The sequence below is a fragment of the Pleurodeles waltl genome, chromosome 3_1 (genome assembly GCF_031143425.1).
Source record: "Pleurodeles waltl isolate 20211129_DDA chromosome 3_1, aPleWal1.hap1.20221129, whole genome shotgun sequence".
Taxonomy (NCBI): domain Eukaryota; kingdom Metazoa; phylum Chordata; class Amphibia; order Caudata; family Salamandridae; genus Pleurodeles; species Pleurodeles waltl.
In genome coordinates this window covers 545,368,086-545,390,346 of record NC_090440.1, presented here as the reverse complement: position 1 = coordinate 545,390,346, position 22,261 = coordinate 545,368,086, and the positions used below count along the sequence as shown (strand labels likewise).

General features: G+C 42.6%; 1 protein-coding gene across 1 annotated transcript in view; it reads left to right on the top strand.

Moving 5' to 3' along the window:
* The window catches only part of MAP2K1 (mitogen-activated protein kinase kinase 1), a 149,312-nt gene that overhangs the window by 96,453 nt on the left and 30,598 nt on the right, over positions 1-22,261 (top strand). The window contains exon 6 of the mRNA XM_069222895.1: positions 11,262-11,386. Within this exon, the coding sequence (XP_069078996.1) occupies positions 11,262-11,386 (125 nt within the window). The remainder of the gene's footprint in view (positions 1-11,261; positions 11,387-22,261) is intronic.

The window sequence follows — 22,261 nt, the reverse complement described above, 5'->3', positions numbered from 1 at the left end:
AGACGAAACCCAACAGTGAGATTAGTGTAAGTTTAATGTCCTCATTACTACAAATACCCCTAGCCCCCAGGTTGAGACACACACTTCACACCATTCAGTGGGAGTGTATTACGGGGAACGGAAAATTCATCTAAAAAATTGTCCACGATGCCCCAGTGTGGCGATGATTAGCAGACTCTATGTAAAAAAATAAAATAAATGTTATGTCTATAATCAAAGATATGCACCACTCACCCAACCTTTGTAAATGTGCAATCTCCTGGGGTGATTGTTTTGTTCCAACCACAGCTTTAATGAGCTAAACAATTATAAAAAGGGGACAAAAGTATGTGGCATCAGAAGCTTAAATATCTTAGTTTAAGTCAGTTGGTAAAGCTTTTAGGCATAGGCCTGCTTACTTTCATAGGAGCTTGATTGTATTGGTACAAGTATGGCAGCGCTGTGTGTATCCCGAAGACAGACGGGCAATGTGGAGGGAGTTCATAAGAGTTTGTGATGACGTGCTCATGCTGTCACATTGAATGCACGAGTCATATGCAGATGCTCCTTGCAGCGTGGGCGTGTTGGATGTGTCCCAACTGGACGTCTTAAAGCACCACATAAGTGAGTGGTTTTGTGTGGGGGGGGGGAACAAACTGAATAAAGTTTAGAATGAGTCTCAGAGAACACTACATGGCTCAAACCCTTGCGGGTAAATGCGCTCAAATGGTGGGACAGAAAAGTGGAATACCAGTAAAAGCGACGGCCTACTTTATGAGCTCAGATGTTTAAACAGGATATTGGTGCCCTTTTAACTCACTGAGGTGGCCAATGAATTTACAAATTCTTAAAATTATAACTGGTGCCATGGGATGTTGGTGTTTAGACTGTTTGTATTGTATGTAATGCATAAGACCAGTATTGTTCTTTGATTTATAGGATATTGGTGGCTTTTGCATGGCCATTTTCTGGATGTATTCTCCCAATGAGTCTTACAGTTCTGAACTTCCTTCTCTAAAAAGTGCCCGGTCGTATTTGTGGTGTTGCATTTGCGCCCGAATGCTTGTATAGTTGTATTTTGTAGATTTCTATACATTCCCCAGGTTACTTTGTCAGATAATTAGAAATACCACATAAATACCATATATACACTATTGCAGTTCGTATGCTTCCTAAACTCCCATGATGTTCCTAATGCTAGCTCTAACTGTTTATAATTTATTGTGTATTTACATACTCCTCAGTTGTCCCATGGATAATGGTCCACCATTGAGTGGTAGCGCCGATAGTGTCTTCTATTGTTTTCTCTCTAAGTTTCCTTTGGTCTTGCATGGTTGGAAATGTTTTCTGAAACTTCAGCATATTTTAAATCTGAATAATGGTTTATCAAACCGTATAGTCCCTTGGTTCAACGTGTGGCAGTATTTGGTCACTATATTCTTTGACTGTTTTCAGATGAGGTTAATGCTTTGGATTACACTAAAAGTGTGTTTGACTACTAGTGCTTCTTGGTTAATGCTATTTGCTTTTTACCCCTTGAGGCACATTTTTGTTTGGATATATCTGTTTGTGAGTGCTTTTGCTTGCTCATTTAATTTCTTAATTTCTCCCATTGCTAAGCAATTTCTAATTTTTCCGTTTGAGCCTGCAAAAGCGTGCACTAGTGCATGTGTCTCGCTTGCAAGACACTATTGTATACACAAAGGGCTTGAAGTCCGCCCATTGCATACCATTTGTTGGCTTCACGTCACTCTTCTTTGCAGCCTCCTTAATTGGCCAGTGCAGGTGAAATGTAATTACTGATTATTTCTGTGGAGCAGGGACCAAGCACAGATTGATTCAGATTAATCTGTCTCTGTCTGATGCTCCCGACATGATTGAGGTACTGTTTGTCCTCTCTCCCAGCCCCGCTGCCCTGCTGCTTTCTCCATATCACTTGCACTTTTTTTTATTGTTAAACTGGTTGTTTCTCTTCAGGTGACGGTTTGTAGTACTTTTGTTTTATTGCCAGGCTTCTATTATTGTCATGTTTATTTCGTCTACTTACTCTCCTTTTCTGCTAAGGACAACTTGCAGAGGTAACTCTCCAAAGGTGTAATGTAAACGCGAAGCATAAAAACACAAAGATCTCAGTTTAGGTTGTTTCATTGAAAAATACACTTTCACTGCCCGGACGCCTGCGCAGTGTTGCACCAAGCTCCTAAATAACAAATGTACCATTTCAAATTGTATCAGTTTATTTACTTGGGACTTTTTATATATTACTGCCTGTCCCCTAGGCTACTTCAGAGTGCTGATCGGTTAACTAGCCACAGATTTCACCCTGATACTGGTGCAATTTTAGGTGAGCTGGTGTTGTAAATCTTCTATGGTTTTTTTTTTTTTTTTAAATATGAAATAGGACAGGTGATCTCCTGAGAGCATGTTGGTTTCTATCTCTTAAAATAACGGTGCATATGTTTAATGTGATCACTTCTTAATTTTTATCACACGTCATGCCTCCTTTGCAGTGAAGGGACTTTGCCTTCTTGTAGATGCGGTGTCTCAGATGAGGTGGCTCGTACTAGAAGCTTCTGTGTGCTTTACATGTCTCGTAGATATCTAACGCTGTCTACTTCCTGCTTTGGATAAAAAGTTAGCTTCCCTAAGAGTTAGCACCCATCTATGCCTTACTTAATTTAAAGTCCAATCTAGTCTACTAACAAACTGTTCTCTTGAACACCCATGAATAAAACTCCACAATATTCAATCAGCCATGTTTTGCTGCACCCCCAAGCACTTTGGACCCAGCCCGTTCTTCAGAACAGCTGTTGAGCCCACCTTTTGCAACATTCTCCATACCAAGGCTTGCCGCTTGCTTGAATTCTCATTGCACCTAAAGGCAGAGCTGAATGAGTATTACTAGCTAAATAAATATTAAATGCAAGCATACCAGAGAATTTCCTCTTTCTTTTTCTGTGTATTGGGTTTGACTTTAGGATGGCTACATTAAAAATAAAAACAAAAACTGAAAGGAATAACATGAGATATGTGACAGCACTAGAAGTCTCTTATGGTTGGGTCTTCAGGCAGCTGGGACCAGCTGCATAAATGGGGGGAGACCATGGCAAGCGTCAGAGAGGACAAGGAGCCCGTAAGGGGCCACAGGAGTCCCCAAGTTGGTGCGGCCGCATTGGCTCAATATTACTGATTGAATGCAGTGGATTTTACAGTATTTCGAATCACTAAATTTAAGTGTTTTTGCTATTCTTTTTTAATTTAGCATGGAGAAGCTAACTGGTGAGAGATGTTGTACAGAAGGGCTAAAACCCATTGGCAAAACCAATAGGTCCCAAAGACGAGACCTGTTGGCTTTGCCAGTGCTTGTTTTAAGGTTCTGCCTATAAGGAAGATTCTGCCTTAGAGCACTCTGGTTTTGGTTGATGAACAAGAGAGAGGAATTCTGGCTAGTTGGTTTGTAATGTACCTCAAGGATAAAATCACCATTTGCAGCTGTAATGAGCATGTCTGGAAATGCTAATCTGTTTCTTCTCAGGAAACTCTTAAACTTCAAGTGTGGGTTCCCTCTATTATTACAGTCAACAAACTGGGTAGCCCTTTGTTTTCTCCTGAGTTGTGGGCAGTGTAGCGCTGGTGCTGCAAGAGGGTTGCAGCATGAGTATGGGTTGACAGAATTGCATGTTGTGGGTGGCTCGTGGTTGTTTGCTGTTTGAAGGTGTGCAGACAGCAGTTAGGGAGATTGATGAGTTGAGAACAGTCGAGAGGAGCAGGGGCCGACCAAGCTTGATAGTGATGCAAGTATAGAATAAAGGCATTTACTTACACCCAAGTCGTCAGTCTTTTCAGTATTGGTGATGAGTACCCCTGGACCTGCCCAACGAACCCACTGACAGAGGATTTTGGCCGCAGCACCGTTCAACACCAAAAGCTGAACTCTGTTGTTGGATGAGCGTCACTTTACTGCAAGCCTGTGCACCAATCATATTGGGAAACATAATTCCCAGTTTTGACTGGGCACTTTTGCCTTCTTCTAGCTCTCATTGATAAAGTGGGTGACACCATCATTGTCAAGCAAGAAACTATCTGCAGAGCATATTGGGAAAGATAGTTCCTAGCTTCTTTTGGGTGATTTAATCTCCAAGCAGCTCTTACTGGCTAGAGTGTGGGGGGCGGGGTAAGTTTATTTCTTTGGAGTATGCTCTCTGATAGATGTTTCCCTGACAATACTGATACTACATGGTTGAGTGAGGAGGTGAACTTGGAAATCCTTCGGCGAGACTGAATACATTGCTTGCAGAGTGACTCTGCTGCTTCACCTTGTATTAATTCTATGATATATACTCCTTGCGCATTTCTTTAATACCTTTCATAATTTACTTCTTTATAATAGCAACTCTATTGGTGAGCACCATTGTGGTTGCTATATTGCTTCCACCACCCTTCTTACAAGGTCCAGGAGAACCACCCAGACCCTGGAAAGAATGACATCATGTCTTTAATGTGAATTTAGGAACTGCGGATAGTGAAAGGTTTAGAGCAAGCAGCAAAAGATTCATAGTTGAGCATTTTCTGGGAATGGAAGGCTTATGAGTATTTGCACATCACTGGAATAGTATATAAAGAAGGTGAAGAAATGGATGAATATGAGAAAGCACTAAAGCAATCAAAGAAGCAATCTAGTACACAAAAAAGTCTTGTTTATAGGAGTTACACATTTTTCCCAGGGATCAAATGACTGGTGAAAGTGTTGATATTTACATTGCCACATTGAGAGGGCTGGCAACCCAATATGACTTTGAATTACTCAGGGAGCTCCTTATAAGAGACCACCTAGTTGTTGAATGTTTTGATGAGAAAATTTAAGAGCATCTGTAATCCATCAAAGATTCATCTTAACAGAAAGCAGTGAACATTGTGAATGGAATTCAGTTTTCGCAGGATAAGTGTTAGAAATGGGGTCTCTAGTTGGCAGTCGGTTTGCACCCTGTCCAAGTAGGGACCCTCACTCTAGTCAGGATAAGGGAGATACCCACTCAGACAACCCCTGCTCACCCCCGTGTTAGCTTGGCACTAGCAGTCGGGCTTATCTCAGAAGCAATGTGTAAAGCATTTGCACATAACACACAGTAATAAGTGAAAACACTACAAAAAGTCACCACACCAGTTTTAGAAAAATAGCCAATATTTGTCTATATAAAACAAGACCAAATACGATAAAAATCCAACATACAGTAACAAAAATATGAATTCTGCAAGATTTACTCAAAAATACAGTTCCTTGAAGTCGATAGCTCCACCTGAGGCTATCACGTTGTCGTGATCAACAAAACCAACAGTTCAGGCCAGCTGCGGCGTTGCGGGCCAGCTACGGGTCGGGAAGACCCACAAACAGTACCTTGGATTTGCAGAGCGTCGTGATCCTCACGGTGAGCTCCGGAGAGCATCGTTGCTGACGTCGCAGTGTCGGTTCCAGAGTCGCTGCAGGAGTCGTCGGCCCCTTGAGGTCACACGCGTTGCGTATCGAACTCCAGGCTGATGAAATCAGGTGCACCGGCGTGGATGGCGTCGGGGCTGCGGTGCGAAGCGGGACGATGTGCTGTGTGGTGCCCACAGGTCACGGTGCAGGCAGTGGCTCGGTGACGGCATCCAGCGGTGTCGGTGAGACCCGGGCTGAGGTGTGAAGCGGGGCAGTGCGACATGCGGTGTCCACAGGTCACGGTGCAGGCAACAACGTTGTCGTTGCTGAAGCGCTGTCGTCAGTAGGCCCAAGCCAGCGGTGGGGGACGGGACGATACTTCGTGACTCTCACGAGCGCTGGCCACGGTGCAGACAGGATGCCTGGTGACGACACAGGAGTCGATGGTGCTGGCGCTGGTGTCAGCAGGAGCGTCGTCGTCGGGGATGCCCAGACTGCGGTGTGAGCAGGCAATGCCAGAGTGTGGGGCCCACAGGTCGCGGTGCGAGCATCTGCTCGGTGGAGTCGTCCCATGACGGCGTCGGGGAGACCAGAGTTGCGGTGCAGAGCAGGGCAGTGCGACTCTGTGTGGCGTCTGCAGGTCACGGTGCAGCCCAGCGGTGTCGTTGGCGGGGTCGCAGTGGTTTCTCCCCTTGAACAGCACAAAACACAGTTCCCAGTGCTGCAGGTCGAGGAAACTGAAGTCTTTGCTGTCCCTGAGACTTCCAACAGGAGGCAAGCTCTACTCCAAGGCCTTGGAGAATTTTCTCAAGCAGGACACGCAGCAGAGTTCACCCTTTGCACTCTTTTTAGACAGAAGCCGCAACTGCAGGCCAGTCAAGCAAAGCAACACAGCAAAGGGACAGTACTCCTCCTTCAGTTCTTCAGCTCTTCTCCTGGGCAGAGGTCCCTCTTGGTTCCAGAAAGATTCTAGAAGTCTGGGGTTTTGGGTCTTTTTCTTATACCCAGTTCTGCCTTTTCGAAGTTGGCAAACTTCAAAGCAAAGTCTCAAGTGTTTGCAAGATCCTTCCTTGTCCAGACCAGGCCCCAGACACACACCAGGGGGTCGGAGACTGCATTTTGTGAGGGCAGGCACAGTCCTTTCAGGTGTGAACACCACTCCTCCCTCCTCTCTAGCTCAGATGGCTCAATAGGATATGCAGGCTACACCCCTGCCCCCCTTTTGTGTCACTGTCTAGAGAGGTGCAAAGCAGCCCAACTGTCAAACTGTCCCAGATAGACAATCCACAAACAGGCAGAGTCACAGAATGGTATAAGCAAGAAAATGCCTACTTTCTAAAAGTGGCATTTTCAAACAGACAATTTAAAAAACAACTCAACTAAAAGATGTATTTTTAAATTGTGAGTTCAGGGACCCTAAACTCCACATTTTTATCTGCTCTCAAAGGGAGTCTGCGCTTAATTTAAAGGCAGCCCCCATGTTAACCTATGAGAGAGCTAGGCCTTACACAGTGACAACCGAATTTGGCAGTATTTCACCATTAGGACATATGCAACACACTAGTATATGTCCAACCTTAAACATACACTGCACCCTCCCCAGGGGGCTACCTAGGGCCTACCTTAGGGGTGCCTTACATGTACTAAAAAGGGAAGGTTAAGGCCTGGCAAGTGGGTACACTTGCCAAGTCGAATTGGCACTTTAAACCTGCACACCCAGGCACTGCAGTGGCAGGTCTGAGCCATTTTTACAGGGCTACTACTGTGGGTGGCACAACCAGTGCTGCAGGTCCACTGGTAGCATTTGATTTACAGGCCCTGGGCACCTCTAGTGCACTTTACTAAGGACTTACCAGTAAATCAAATATGCCAATCATGGATAAACCAATCAACAGTACACTTTACAAAGAGAGCAAATGCACTTTAGCACTGGTTAGCAGTGGTAAAGTGCCCAGAGTCCTAAAGCCAATACAAACAGGTCAGAATAAATAGGAGGAAGGAGGCAAAAAGACTGGGGATGACCCTGCAAAAAGGGCCATTTCCAACTATAAGCTTGAGAAATCAATTGCACAGATAAGAGGGCGATTGTTGGTGCTGTCAAAACATTACAGAAAAATAATAAAAGAGAGACATTTCATTGGTGCATGCTGTAAAGTAGTAATATTTGTTATAGATTTGGATCTCTGTAACAAAGGTAGCCAATTCCGAAATATCGCCATGCCATTTGGAAAACCTGTAGCAAATGTGGTATTTCAGGACATTTTCTGAAGATTTATAAAAACACGAAGAGAAGAATGAACATGCATATGGGGAAAGTGAGATTTGATCTTTTACTTGACAATGTGAATAATTTGGTTCTATTGGTGATGCAAATTGGAGTATAAAAATCATGTTCAAAGATAAGATTGATCATGCATTGATTAATTCTTCTGGGGCTAAAAACATCATATTGTTGAAAAGTTCAACGTAAATGCTATGCTATGCCTATTTTACTTTAGAGCTATATGATGTTGCATTTGCAGTGTACAGTGCTCTACAGACTGATCTTGCAGGGTACATTTGGGCAAATATTGATTATATGGGGATAGAGATCACATGCAAAGTTTGTTATAAGGGGAGGACAAAATATTTTAGGATTGCAGAATCAAGCTTTGTTAAACAGGGTCTTAAACCTGTCAAACCTATAAAGTTGCAGTTAATTAGGACAGTGGTCACAACGTTTGGAAAGGGGTTCCAAAATTAAACAAATGCCTAATAGTACGCAGAGTTCGTAACTGGGTCTTTGATCAGGAGTAGAAATAAGACATAGTGGTGTGCTCTTCTGTTACAAAATTGACCTACTGGTTAGTGATCTAACATGCAGATTTCCTCTTTGTCGTTTAATATTATATACTTCTGAGTCTATTAGTTATGTTATCTTAGCAGATTTGTGGAATGCACTTTTACACGAAGGGTGTCCTGGTGCTGAAGGATTGGACCTTCAAGAGGTAAACCTGTCTTATACTGAAAGTTAATAATTAGGGAACAGCCACGCTTTAACATATTTTCTAAAAACGTGCATCAATTGAAAGTTTTTTTCAAAACTTGGAGAGACCAAACAGCCCCCTCACCAGAATTTTCTGAAACAGAGAACTATTTCGTGATGAAGAAGTTAAAACAGAAGTAATATTTAAATGTATAATTAAATCATTAACATCGCCTGCAATTTGTCTGATGTGCTGTACCTGTAATGAGGACTGTTTTTCAAGTACACTTTTGGAAATCTGATCAGGGAAAACTAGCCACCTTGGTTGCTCTGTATGCCCACCACCAGGACATTTTGAAGTATGTTTTGACAGTTTGCCAACTGCCACGTAGATCATATCGGAGCAAAGTATTCAACTGTTTTGCTGTGGGCTTTGGCTGTCCTTGTGTTGTAATCAAAAATAATATTATTTTGTGTTTTTACGTCTTATAAGGTAGAATACATCTAATGACAAGATATATATTGACGCACCTTTTTCATGCAAGCTCTTAATAACAAGCTAATGGTTTTTTGGGCATTCAGTGTGGTCCTCGTCATTTTTTCATCAGCAAGTATTATACATAAAGTGCAGATTTGAGATTGAGTGATAATTCAGTTATTTTCACTATAATATCTACTGAGATTCATAAGACCTTCCTTATAAGGACATGTGAATTTAGATGGCCCAGAAGAAATGTTCCGAAGACAATGTTCCCTTTTCATCTGTGCCACTTCATTCAGATCACCAGAAATGTTCACGTGTACAGCTCCCATGTGAAAGGGTTCCACATTTTTGGAGATTTACAAATAATTACTGGAGTATGCATACAAGTTGCAGTTATACACACATGAGGTGCACACAAGTGTGCTAAATGTTTGTAGATTTTTTTCTTCATCCTTTTTTTTCTCCATCTTAAAAATAATTTTCTCTCTACAAAAACCTTCTTCACCTCACCCCTTTTAAATATGAATGTGCTGCTTTAAGTTCCCCAAAATGGAAAAGTACTATTACCTACGTTTTCGACAGGAGCATTTTTTATGCTTTTCTTGGGGACGAAATGCACTTCAAACATGTTGTGAATACCCACAAACTTAGTTCTGGTGATTGCAATGCTAGTGGATTTACCACAATACACATTTCTATCTGTGGCAGGAAATGTAGTAATAATAACTTGGTTTTTTTTATGTAGCACTTCATACCACAGTTTTGTGATCTGCCGAGGTGCTTTAAATAACACTTTTTCCATTACCCAATACAATGATAAAAGTCTGAATGTCCTTACTGGATTCAAACTGGTGGTCTGTAGTCATATCAAGTGACAGCACCGACTACTTATCTACCACAGCAATTCTGTTGGCTGCCAAATCAGGCTCAGTAAATGTGAAAATCAGTTCCAGACAGGCATACTTAAAACATTTGCTCTGGATCCCCATGCAGTTCATTCCTGCACACAGTTAACTCTCTTCTAAGGGCAAATATCACTGTTCAGTTTTCTAACAAACCGAAACCACATAATACACATTATTTCAATAATCATGGCCTTCGGTTTGACAGTCGAGTGAGACGTTGCAGCGTCTCATTTCTTGATCGTCCACTAAGGTGTGGTTTGATAAATCTGCCTTTCACAGATTATATAGCAGTGATATAAGCCTTACTCCTTTGACGTTCTGTACTGTGTGAGTGAAAATAGACCTTGCTCCGTCAGTTTTGTTACAGTGAAATTATATAGGCTTTGCTGTCTTTGAATTATATATTGCATCACGTTGATATAGTCCATGCCCTCCTAATGGTCTGTAATGGTATTAACTATCAACAATTGTGCTAGCTCGTGTGTGTGTGTGTGTGTGTGTGTGTGCGCGCGCATTCCTGCGCCCTCTACCCCTTGCATAATGATGGTTCTGGCATTATGGTGCTCTTTCTTGACATTTTCGAGGATTGGTCAACAAAATATGTCCATTCATACAGTTGTGGCCTTCACTGTCTTAACGGAGGCATTGTGGTGTCTAGGTCTCTCGTAATGGAGGCTCTAGCGTAATGGTGGCTAATCTTCACATATTGCATTTTAAGCATTGGTGTTATCAATATGGTATAGAGGTAGGCATCTCTCATATAATGGTGGCCACCCTTTATGCATTGACGGTGTTCTTGACCTAACTGAACCTGTATCACTTCAGACACAGTGGCCGCGGGTCCTGACAGGTGAGCATCATTGCCTTAAGGTGGATATTCCTGCCAAGTAATGGTAACACATGGGCATGTAAGCGTAAGGCAAAATATGTCAGTGTAAGTTGAGTAATTGATGAAAATGACAATCTGATGTTAGGCGACCAGAAATTAATTTACAAAGATTAAGTGATATTTCAAAGCAAAGTGAATATTACATGTTTTCTAAAAATTGACAACTTTGTCTATGGGCAACTAAGTATGTTTAGCAAAAATCTGTTGTTAAATAACAAAATGTGTTCATATTCAGAAATTAGCTGATGTTTATACATAAAAGTGTTTCATTTTCTAAATATGTTTAAAGCTAATGGAATAATGATGATTAATTTTGAGCTGTGACGGGTAGTGCAGGCATTTCATATTGACAGCTTTTTATGATGTTGCTACACTCAATTCTGCCTGACTCTCCGAAGTAGTCACTCTTATTAATACTGCTTGAGATGGCCACACATATAAATTTGTCAGATGTAGTCACTAGTGGAACATGGGTAATATCTGTGAGGCGCTTGGTATAATTCATTCACCAGGCATAGTTCTCTTAAAAAGGGTTTGTGGTGGGTTACACACCAGGCCTACAGAGAGCAGCTGCTTATTTTATGTGGTTCTTACAACCTCTACTTGTTTTTTCTTTTTCACAGATGTGAAACCATCGAATATTTTGGTGAATTCTCGGGGTGAGATCAAGCTCTGCGATTTTGGAGTCAGTGGCCAACTCATTGATTCCATGGCCAACTCCTTTGTGGGCACCCGGTCGTACATGTCGGTAAGTGCAGGCTGATGCTTACCTCCAAAACGCAGTAACTTCACTTATGGAACCACAATCCCGTTACACACCATCCTCTGTGCTAAAGTTTTGTTCTCACTATTCTCAGCAACAATGATCAGCCCTGAACTGCTCTCAGCATCACAATCCTGCTCTCACAAAGTTCATAGCACAGACTTAATGGTGCCTTCATCTTTCTCAAGCCTCATTCTTCACGCTACTATCTTACTTCTACCCCTTCATAAACACAAATGTTCTGCGTTCATGCTACCTTTGTTGCAGCAATCCTGACGTAACACTGTCTTGGGCACCACAACCCTGCCATCGCACTATGCACCGTATCAGTTCTGACATCACTTTAGCTATAGTAGTACAACCCTACCCTATTTACAGTACCGCAAATCTTCCATCACACATTTCGAAACCACAGTCCTGCTCTTTCAGCATCCTTAGCATAACTGTCCTACTCATGCACTATTCACAGTAGCGTAGTATTGCTTTCCCACCACCATTCATATTCTCACTGTACCGTGATACTATCCAGGGTCTCACAGAATCTCCAGGAGACAAAGGCAGCCAAGGAATCATCATCACAGTAAAGTCTGACATTTTTAGCAACACAACCCTTGACTGTCCCCAACCTACACACCAAAAGCTTGTTCTCATGCAGACCTTCATATAAGTGTTCTACCTTACACTGTCCTCCATACCACAATCTATTTTTCATGCTATTCTCCGAAACACAACCTAGTACTCGCAACGTCATCAATAGTACAATCATGCCCTCAGCCCATTCTCTGCCACAGACCTACCCTGGAACGGCCTCTATTGCAGTTGTCTTCTGTGCATACTTAGACCATATTGGGCATGAAAATCCTCTGCAACAAAGTTCTACAGGTACTACACCCTCTTCAACACAGTAGTGCCTACATCATAATCATGTCTTCACATCACCATGGGTAACACCGTGCTGTTCCTCAGCCACACTACCCCTCACTTCACGGGGGGACAGATTCACCTGCAACCAATACTGTGCACTAGAATCCTATCCTGACCCATTCCTCTACACCACAGCCCCCTCGAAGGAGCCTTTGTACCGTTGTCTTACTCTGTTGTAAGTCTCTGCGTATCTGTCGTGCATAACACCATCCTTACTACAGCCCTATCCTCACACAAGTCTTTGCACCTCACTCCTACCTTCACATAATCCTCTCTCTCATATCCGCGGCTCAAATTAACTCATAATAATACTAAAACTGTACTCATTATTTCCCGATACTAATTCATCACTAATTCTTGTTGGGTTCCAGAGTAGCGTGCTACTCACCGAAAAGCGCTTCAACGCCTCGTCAGGGGTAGTAAGCGCTATATAAATACGATTACAATACAATACACCAGTTCTGTCCTCCACCATCCTTTTCACTGTTATCCTATCCTCACATCCTGAGGGTAGAATCACACCATCGTCTGCACCACAGTCTTTCCTACACTCCATCGTTTGCTCTGCAATCAGGTCCTAGAAAGCAAAACAGTGCAACGATTCTATCCACCCACAATCCTCTGCTGCACAAACCTACTATTATACCATCCTTTGGACTACCATCCCGCCCTCGCAACATTTTCTGCAGCACAATCCTGATATTACACCACCCTTTGCACCGCGACCCAGTAATCCTCAGCATATATACCGGCCCTCATTCTCCTTAGCATAACAATCTTACTGTCGCACAGTATCCCACCCCACATTCATGTCCTCACACCCTGCACACAGTCGTTTTCTGCGCCATCTCCAGTTTCGTGCACATATTGAATATCCGCTCACGTGTGGGTGAGTGGGTGTGCCTCCCACACACTGGCAGCTTACTGGCATGGTAATGGATTGTGTGGGCTGTGATAAGTGGGTTCTTTTCGGGGATAATGTCTTCTCTTCATATTGTCAATGAAAACGCTTCCATGTATTTTCTGCTGTCTCGTGTTCCACAGAGCAGCAGTGGGGGGAGGGGGTCTTGGTGAACTCTTCCAAGCGGGGACTCTCTGCACTTTCATGGACACTTTGAAGTCCCTTTGCGTATTCATCCTTGGTTCTGTCTGCTGAAAGGGTCTCCTCTAACTTACACATTTATTGAGAGTGGAGAGAGTGGATGAGGTATTTGTCATCTTTAGCAATAGATACTGCAGAGCATTAGCACACCAACAAGAAGCAGCAAACGTTTGGGGTGTCAAGTGTAGTCTTAGGGGGAGATTGTGCTGCCGGACATCATGAGATTCCACGGACCACGGAAAGAAACATTCTCAAACTGTAAAATGGAGGCATTGTAAAAGCTGTTGTCGCATCACTATCTCATGAAGTCAATGTCTGTCTACAAATGTGAACTTAATATCAGCAATTTAGCAAAGTGATGAAGATCGCTCTTACATAGCACACTCTATGCTGTAGCGTATCCATGTGATGTTATTTTCGCATTTATATAGCACCAACCGCCATTGTGATGGAATCTAAGCGCAATCTCAATTTGGTCGCTCTTTTGTGTGGATCTAGGAGTAACCAGCTTTTGATAGCGTATGTTGCTTTTGTTGGTGTTTTACGGTCAGTGTTAAGTTCACAAGTAGTTCATGTAAGTTAGTGTGAAAGTACAAGGTGTTTCATCTAGGTGACACACGTTTTCAGTAAATCTGCCCCATTTAATGTTTAAGATAAAGTGTTATTTATATTTTTACTAATGCACATTCAGACAATACCTAGTGCAACCCTTTCTTTTTCTAAGTTTCCTTTAAAAGGACACACTCTAGAATTTAGCTGATTATACCCTTAAATTATGTGTATAGGCATGTGTGGCATTGCTTGGTAGAGGTCCAGTTCTTTATATATATATATATATATATATATATATATATATATATATATATATATATATATATATATATATATATATATATATATATATATATATATATATATCTCGTAGGCCACTAAGTTCCAGATCACGAGAGAGCGTTGACGAAAACTGAAACGACTTTCTCCCTGTTCACACCCCTTCACTCTGCTCCCAGAAACAGGCACCAACACTCTAATCCTCTAAACACTTTAAGTGGCTACTCTCAATAAAATTAGGGTTTGCAGAAGCTTGGAGTGTCTGAGTTAACCACAACCAAGAAGACGGTTGTCAAAAGATGTTGGTGGTCTTCGATGGAAATGTGGCAATAGATAGATATCAGGCACCCAATACCTATTGGGCTAAAAGTGCTTCAAATACTGCCCCTCATGATACCCCCGCCACCTTTGGTTTGTCGTAGACTGGGCTGCTGCAGCCTTCAGGACACACTCAGTTCTTTAGATGATGTTAGCAGGGCTGCGCTTCCGATGGGTCCTCGATGACCGTCTCCTCCAAAGTATTTTGCAGGTCATGGGGAGGTTGTACTACACAAAAAAAGTACAGGAACTGTGATCCTGACTGCAATGGGGTCGAGGCATGGGGTGTACCTAAAAACTATTTTGTTTGTCTTTTACTTTCAGGAAAATGCATATAAAATATCAGGCCCACACCTTAAATGAGACAGTGGCCGATCTGAATCCTGGTTGGTGCACTGGGGAACAGTGACGTGTGTTTAGAGCACTACACGGTCTCAGCCTGAGATCGACAGCACTGTGACTAGGCAAATAATTATCTGAAAATTGTACTATGCACAATACACAATAGGCGGCCTCAAAATATGCAAAGGGATATAGGGACAGATCTGCTAGGTTTTGAAGCAACGCAGTGCATCAAACCGAGTTGCTTTGCTCCATTGCGTGAAAGGGAGAGAGTAGGACAGTGTCATATCTACAACAATATGGTGCTCATAGTCGCTTCCTGAGCGCTGGTGCATAAACCATCTGCCTACATCTTTGCCGCATCTTGGAACGGTGGGTGTATGTTGTCCAGCACAGGCTCTGTACTGGAAGGTTATCCTTCCTGTAAAAACTACTATATCCGGACACGCTTTAAAATGTTTCCCTCATTGTATGTGTGCTGCATAATGCAGCACGCATACAATCTCGGAAAGGTTTGGGGAAATAAAAACATTTCTCCTTTTCAACTCCTATATTGATGCAGCATTATTTTTTGGCCCCAAGCCCTGTCTGCCATTGTCAGTAGATAGTGTCAGAAAGTATGGGCGGTAGCATGCGAACACCCATGGGACGCCCCTATGACTCAAAAGAGCGCAGGTGCTACGATGCTATCTTCTAGAGTAAACAATGTTTTGCACTGAAGTGGAAATCCCAGTTCTAGATGGCACACATTTTTTGTAAATCTACTCCATTTGATATTTAAGATAAAAAATGTATTATATATATTTTTAGTAATGCGCAATAATACAATACCTAGTGCACACCTTCCTTTTTTTAAGTTTAAATAAAAGGGACACTCAGCTAATTACATTATCCCTCAAAATGGATACATTTTTGCCCCCATCAAGCTTCCCTTTACTCCATCAAGGAAAGCCACACACTTTTCCTGAGCTGCCTTTAAAGATGCCAGTGAAACAATTTTTGCACAAATGTACATTTATAGTAGCAGCCCCCCGTCCCCAATATCCCCCCTTCTTTTTCAGACAGAGGCACCTAAACGTCTTCATTATCCATCATTGAACAGATTTTTTTTTACAAAACGTATGAGAACTGTTATTGTACAATTAACAAAATTGGGGGACGTCATTGCCAATATATCTAGCACACTTTAGCCACTGAGGTAGAGGAGGGTTTGTTGGCTTTTTTCTAGTTTCTCATGCCTCATGGTGCTGTGCTCTCTCTCTGCTTAATCAGCCCTCTCTGAAATGTCCGTACAAGACATAGGCCAGAGAAGAATTGCCATGTGGAATTCCGTTCTGCACAATTATGAGGCTCAGTGGTTCCTGCATCCGGGTTTACTGGGTACGAGAACAACAAGCCACATCTTACCAGCCAGCAGGTAAAATCAACGAGAAAAGGCTGCACTGTAGCACAGAGCTTCTTCAGTGGCCCATCGTAAGCTTCAGACAAGGCAGCCAACATCCTCCACTTCTTTCTTCAGCCTCCTCAACCCTTCGCTCCACACCTCGCCTTATAATAGCCCCTTTCCCACTTTTCCCACAGCTCCCTGAACAGTTGGACTACTGCCCGGAGAGCGGGTGGTAAGTGTGTGTGTGTTAAACCTAAAGAAAGGGATTATTGTGCAGAATATCACATGGTAAATACATGTCTGCACAGTAATTCCCCATTGTCTGGGGTTTAACTCATAACTGCACAGTACTGGTAATTAATGGTTCAGAGTTTGCACCCGCAAGTACCTGCATCTAGTAATGATGGCTGTGATGGGCTCCTAAAGTGCCTGGGGTTAGATCAACAGGGATGAAAGGCCCAGTTATCACATCTGTATAGCACTTTCTTAATTCTTGAAAGGCCCAAAATGCAGATCTATCCGAAACTTTAAATTGTTTTATTTTCTTAATATTTTGATCCCACTGAGAGCATTAGGCACTATTAAAACAGAAACTGAAATAACAAGCATTGGTAAATGCATTCAGTTTCGCTTATGGCATTAATAATAAGAGGTGTGGGAGCAGTGTATGAGTGCAGGGAGAATGGTGTGAGTGCTTTCTGTGTAGGGTGAGTGGTGCATGAATGAAGGTTGCTAAGTGTCTAAGTGCAGGTTCAACGTGCCTGAATACATGGTGTTGGATGTGAAATATAATTTAAGAAGAACTTCAGTCACTTATCACTACCAATCCCACCCCTGGCTTTCTCCCCCCAAAAAATGTATCCTGTCTTCATGAGAAGAACTCTGGGTACATCTAATCAGGTGCAGAGGAGATGGCCCTACCTGCTGGACAGCCAGTTAGTGGAGTGCCCTAACCCAACATATTACACCTGACACTGCAGTCAAAGCAAGGAGGGCCATTAAAGCTGTTTCTCTGTACTGGGGACCCATTCTCAGGCTCTACTGGCAGAGCATGGCGAGGCACGTCTGATCACACGCGAATGATGACCCTCTAATGCATGGGTACTCGCAAACATTTTCCCAGGGGCCAAAAAGTTTGGTCTGTTACGTCCCTGGGGGCCGCATTGATGTCAGGGCAGTGGCGGTCAGGTGGGGTGGCTGGGGGAATTGGTGGCAAGGTAGGTGTAGGAGAAGCAAATGATATACATCTAGTGGCTGAAAAAAACAATGGGAAACCAGAAAACCTGTAATTAATCCCGGCTTACCCACTTTTCCAAATTGTGTGATCCTAGGCAATTGTTTAGTCTCACTTTCCCGTCTTTTTCTGCATTATCACATTTAAGATGACCTCGAAATACATGATTCCTGGTGTCCACTGCACAAAACCTGCTTCTATGTTTGATTTATTACACTATATTTTTGTTCATGTATGATAGGAACCCAGGCCACCCATAAAGTAAAGTGCACATACCAAGTGACTTGCCTCTTTAATTTACTATTGGTGGTGTTCTCAGGGTAAGGAAAATAATTTATGTTTCCAAATTTATGTTTGAAAACTATCACTTTTAAATGAATGCATCTCAATGCACTGATAAAATAAATTGTACTAAGGCGCAAAGGTTCTGCATCTTAACTAAATACACTTTTTTAATTTTGAAGAGACTGTCTTAGTTTTACACTTCTGCTGCAATATGTCTTTAAAAATGAAGGCGTTTCTAAAGTTAAGTGCAGGAGTCCCTAGTTACTTACTTTCTTTAACACCAAATAAGTTTGAAATAAATGATTGTGTGCCTATTTAATATTTTTGTTGTTAGTGCGGAGTCGAGCAAACAGCTGCCTAGTGCTCCTGTTGCCCAAGGGGCCGCATGTAAAGGTCAGAGGGGCCGCATGAGGCCTGCGGGCCGTACTTTGAGTATCCATGCTCTAATTGGTGAAACCCAGGGGACACCTCCCCCCCCCATTAGAATGCTGGATCGGGGGCACATGTCTCTTCCACTGAACCTCAGGAAGTGTGTCTGACGGCTTTATTGGAAGCCACCAAACCTTACAGAGCTGAGAACATGAAGCGCAAAGACAGGAGAAGGGAGGAACATGTACTCCTGTCTCAAACACACAATAAGCAATTTGAGGGGAGTGTCTGAGAAGCAGCACAGCTTCTGCAGCTGAAACCTCACCTTGCGAGCAGGAGGAGATTGCAGCTGGCACATTCCCCTGCTGTGTGCAGTGCCCAACATGGACATGTGTTATTGTTGTCGTGATGGCTGGCCGTATTGACCTCCAAGTATGCCTCCGTGTTGGTGTCAGGCTGGTAGCTGGATTCACAGTGAGGAGGAGGTCCGAAGAGGAGAGGGAAGGGGTGGAACCTTCGAGGCGGGCACAAGGTGGCTGTCAGTATTTGCGTTCTGAGAGCCCTCTCCACTTGATTGTTTGTCAGTGTAAATGTTTAAGGCAGCCATTGAACACATTATATTAAATATATTAATTTGGTGTCTGTTATGTGCACTGTTCCCCTTGTAAGAAGATTATGTGTAAAGCACGTGTGCTATATAAAACTACTAATAAATAAGGGAATGTCAGATAAAGGAAAATACCTTGCTCTGAGAGTGGATTAACCTCTTCCTTCACTCGCAACATCGGTGCCCACTGATGGAAAATTCAGATCCATTTTTTTAAAATGAGGTAGGCTACCTCTCTCTCATGTTGTAAATGCCAGGTCCTAAGTATTTCATAGTCTCCACATTGATCTCAGTTTTCCAGTGACTGTCCCGGACACTTGCCTTCTTTCTGCTGTATAACAGGGTGCAGCTGCTGCACCTGTGCTCTTTAATGACAATTATTTATGAAAATGGCGAACGTGCCTGCATGGATGTCTCCTGTAGGAGGTTTGGCTGGAAATGGTAAGACACATCATAAAGCTGACATTTGTTGTGCAGCGTGATATGAGGCTTCCAGTGATGGGCCACGAGAGATGCAGGGCACTCCTTGCCTGTCAGAAATACATTCTCATGCTGCATGGAATGCCTCTCACGAGCTGGTTCCGGTGAGGACTGAAATGAAGGGGGAGGCGTCAATTATGCATGTGCTATATGATGACCTTTGCTGTTAGGAAAAAAAAGAGGAAAAGGAAAAAAAACATTGTTGATATGTGTAAAGTAGTGAATCAAACAAGAAAAGAAGTTCCGAAACCAAGGCAGTTAAACACAGTACTTGAGGCCTCGGGACACTGATAAGAGTGAACACACTTGGAACAAGCATTAGTAAATGCAAGAAAATAGTGCTGCAATTAAAAAAAGACGGAGTAAAAGTAAGTGATAAGCACAGGAACCAATGAAAGCAAGGAAAGCAAAAGGGGGAGGGCGGGATGTAAGCCCCTTTTAAGATTTGTATTAAATACAATAGATTTGACAAGCAGGTAGCCAGAGCTGTGCAGGCGAACCCTAAAAACAGATATATTCTGTCATCTGGTTTTAGTAGTGATTCTAATTATTGTGCAAGCCCTCTAAAGTCTGTCATCTTTCATGATTCCAGGTATATTTTGCCTTAATCAAAGTGTATTGTGGGTGCAGTAGGCCCTTGTTGGAAATTTGCCCTTTCTATGGGCTCAGCCAGTTTTCTTCTGTTTCTGAATCTGTTGTTTTGTTGACCATATGACTGCGCACCTTACCCCTGCTAATCTGTGATAAATGTCTTGTGTCTCACTTGTAAACATGGTAAAATTGGCATACACGTGACTGCCACCTTTATATGTAAATACTTATAAGTCCCTGATATATGGTACACCAGGCACCCAGGGCCTGTAAATTAAATGCTACCAGTGGACTGCAGCATGCATTGTACCACTAACTAAAGTAGTACTGTAAAACATGTCTCAAACTTGCCATTGCAGCCCAATTGAGCAGTTTAAAAGTGCCTTTCGACCTAGCAAAATAAACATTTGGACAGGCCTAAACCTCCCTTTTTCATACTTAAAAGTCGCCCCTAAGATAGACCTCGAAAACCCACAGGGCAGGGTGCATGGTATTAAAAAAAAATAGTACGTGTATATGTAATGTTTTACATGTCCTGGCAGTTGAAAATATCCAAAGTCGTTTTTCACAGTAGCAAGGCTGGCCTCCCATAAGTTAACACTGGTTTACTCTATTACATTTAAAAGTGGGAGCAGCTAGAGAAATCTAAAGACCCAATTTATTAGTAATTTAAAATCCAACTTTATGGTGAAGTCATATGTTTTTTTGTTGTGGAAATAACACTTTTAGAAACTTGTCATTTCCCTGACTAAACATGAAAGGCCTTACTGCCAGTGTACAGTGCCTCCTAACTGCTAATGGCCCCTCCTGGGGTCTATATATCCCAGATAGTCGGCAAAGTGCCTTACGTGAGGGGTGGTGTTTCCCTTCCTTTGGCATGATGGTCTGGCGGCTGCGTCTGTAATGTGATTAACTTCAAAGGAGGCCTGTACTGTCATGCAAATGCAGCTAACACCTAGGCCTGCCACCTCTTTTGCCCAGTTAGCTCGTCAGGCTCCAATCACAGTGGGCCGCTCTTTTAAATTACAGTGACAGGTCTGCTGGAGGTTTACATATAACACTTGGGGTGCATTTCAAAGGGGCGATGACAAGATACCAAACCAGCTCTGGAATATTCACAATCTGGTTGCCGAAAGGCCAGCTTTTATTCTTTTAGTTCTTCTAGAGTTCGGTCTCTGAATTTCTTGGGGATACAAGGACTTCCCCAAATTGATTTTGGTGTTAGATGTGGGAGAACATTAGGATTGCCATAGTACACTCCTCATTTACACATCCAGCCCTCAGAGCCAAAGTTTAGTGTGGCCAAAGATTTTTGCCATCTTGAAAATGCTCAAAGTGGGTAACGTTAGCCCCAGGAACCTTTACCTCATTTATTAGGGTATCCTCACGGGTCATTTCCACCCACTAGCTTGTGCCAGGCATAAATGTGACAACTCTCTACACCGACTTCAAAACACTCTCTACCTGAGTAGAGCAGAAGAAGGATGGACTGCCCTGCTGTCTGTCACCTGAGAAGAGCCCTGAAGACTGGACCTGCTCTCCCACTTGTACCGAGGACAAAGATGTAGATTCCAGTGGTCACAAAGCTGACCTCCCTTTAAAGCTACATGGACACACCAAGCTACAAATATGCCTTTTCCTGCAGCTCTCCAGTTGACATGTTGCAACTTGACCTCAACTGTACCCTGCTGAATACTCTACTTGCCTTCCTCTGAGTTTTTGCCTCCCCTGAGTTCCTGAGGGGGAGTTTAAAAGTGTACTCCTGTGGTAGATTGGAAATACAAGAACCAAAGTCAGAAGGTAAAATGTTTGACCAGGACTTAGCGTATCTGACCTGTGCACCCACATGGTTAGCATCAAATTGCATCTAGGTGCTGTTATGCCATGTCCATTGACTATTAATGGCAATTTGTACTTCTTGGCACTATTTTTACTTAAACCTGTAAAAAATGAATAGCTCTGGTTTCTCTTATTGCAGTTTTGTTATTTTGAGATCATTTTGTTTATTATTTTTAATGTATTTTTCTAATTTGTTGTGGGATTTTAATTATTTTGCTGTTCATCTTTATTACTGTTTTAGCACTGAATACATATTTTATGCATTGTCTGTAAATTACGCCTGATTGCTAACAGAGGGTTAAGCACAGGTTTATTTAGTGGCTTTTTTGGTGCACCCCGTCAAGGATTGTGATTATTATTTGAGGTGGGTTCTTACCCCCCTCACCTGAAATTCTCAATTTCTTATATCCCTGTTGTATTGTGAAGTTGAAAGAGGTTCTTCCTTCCACAAAGGCTATTTTCAGATTAATTAAATGCACTCTTAAGCCTCCTAATTTCCTGACTCCCTGAGTTTCCACCTCCCAAGGGTAGTCTCCATCATCTCTGTGCAC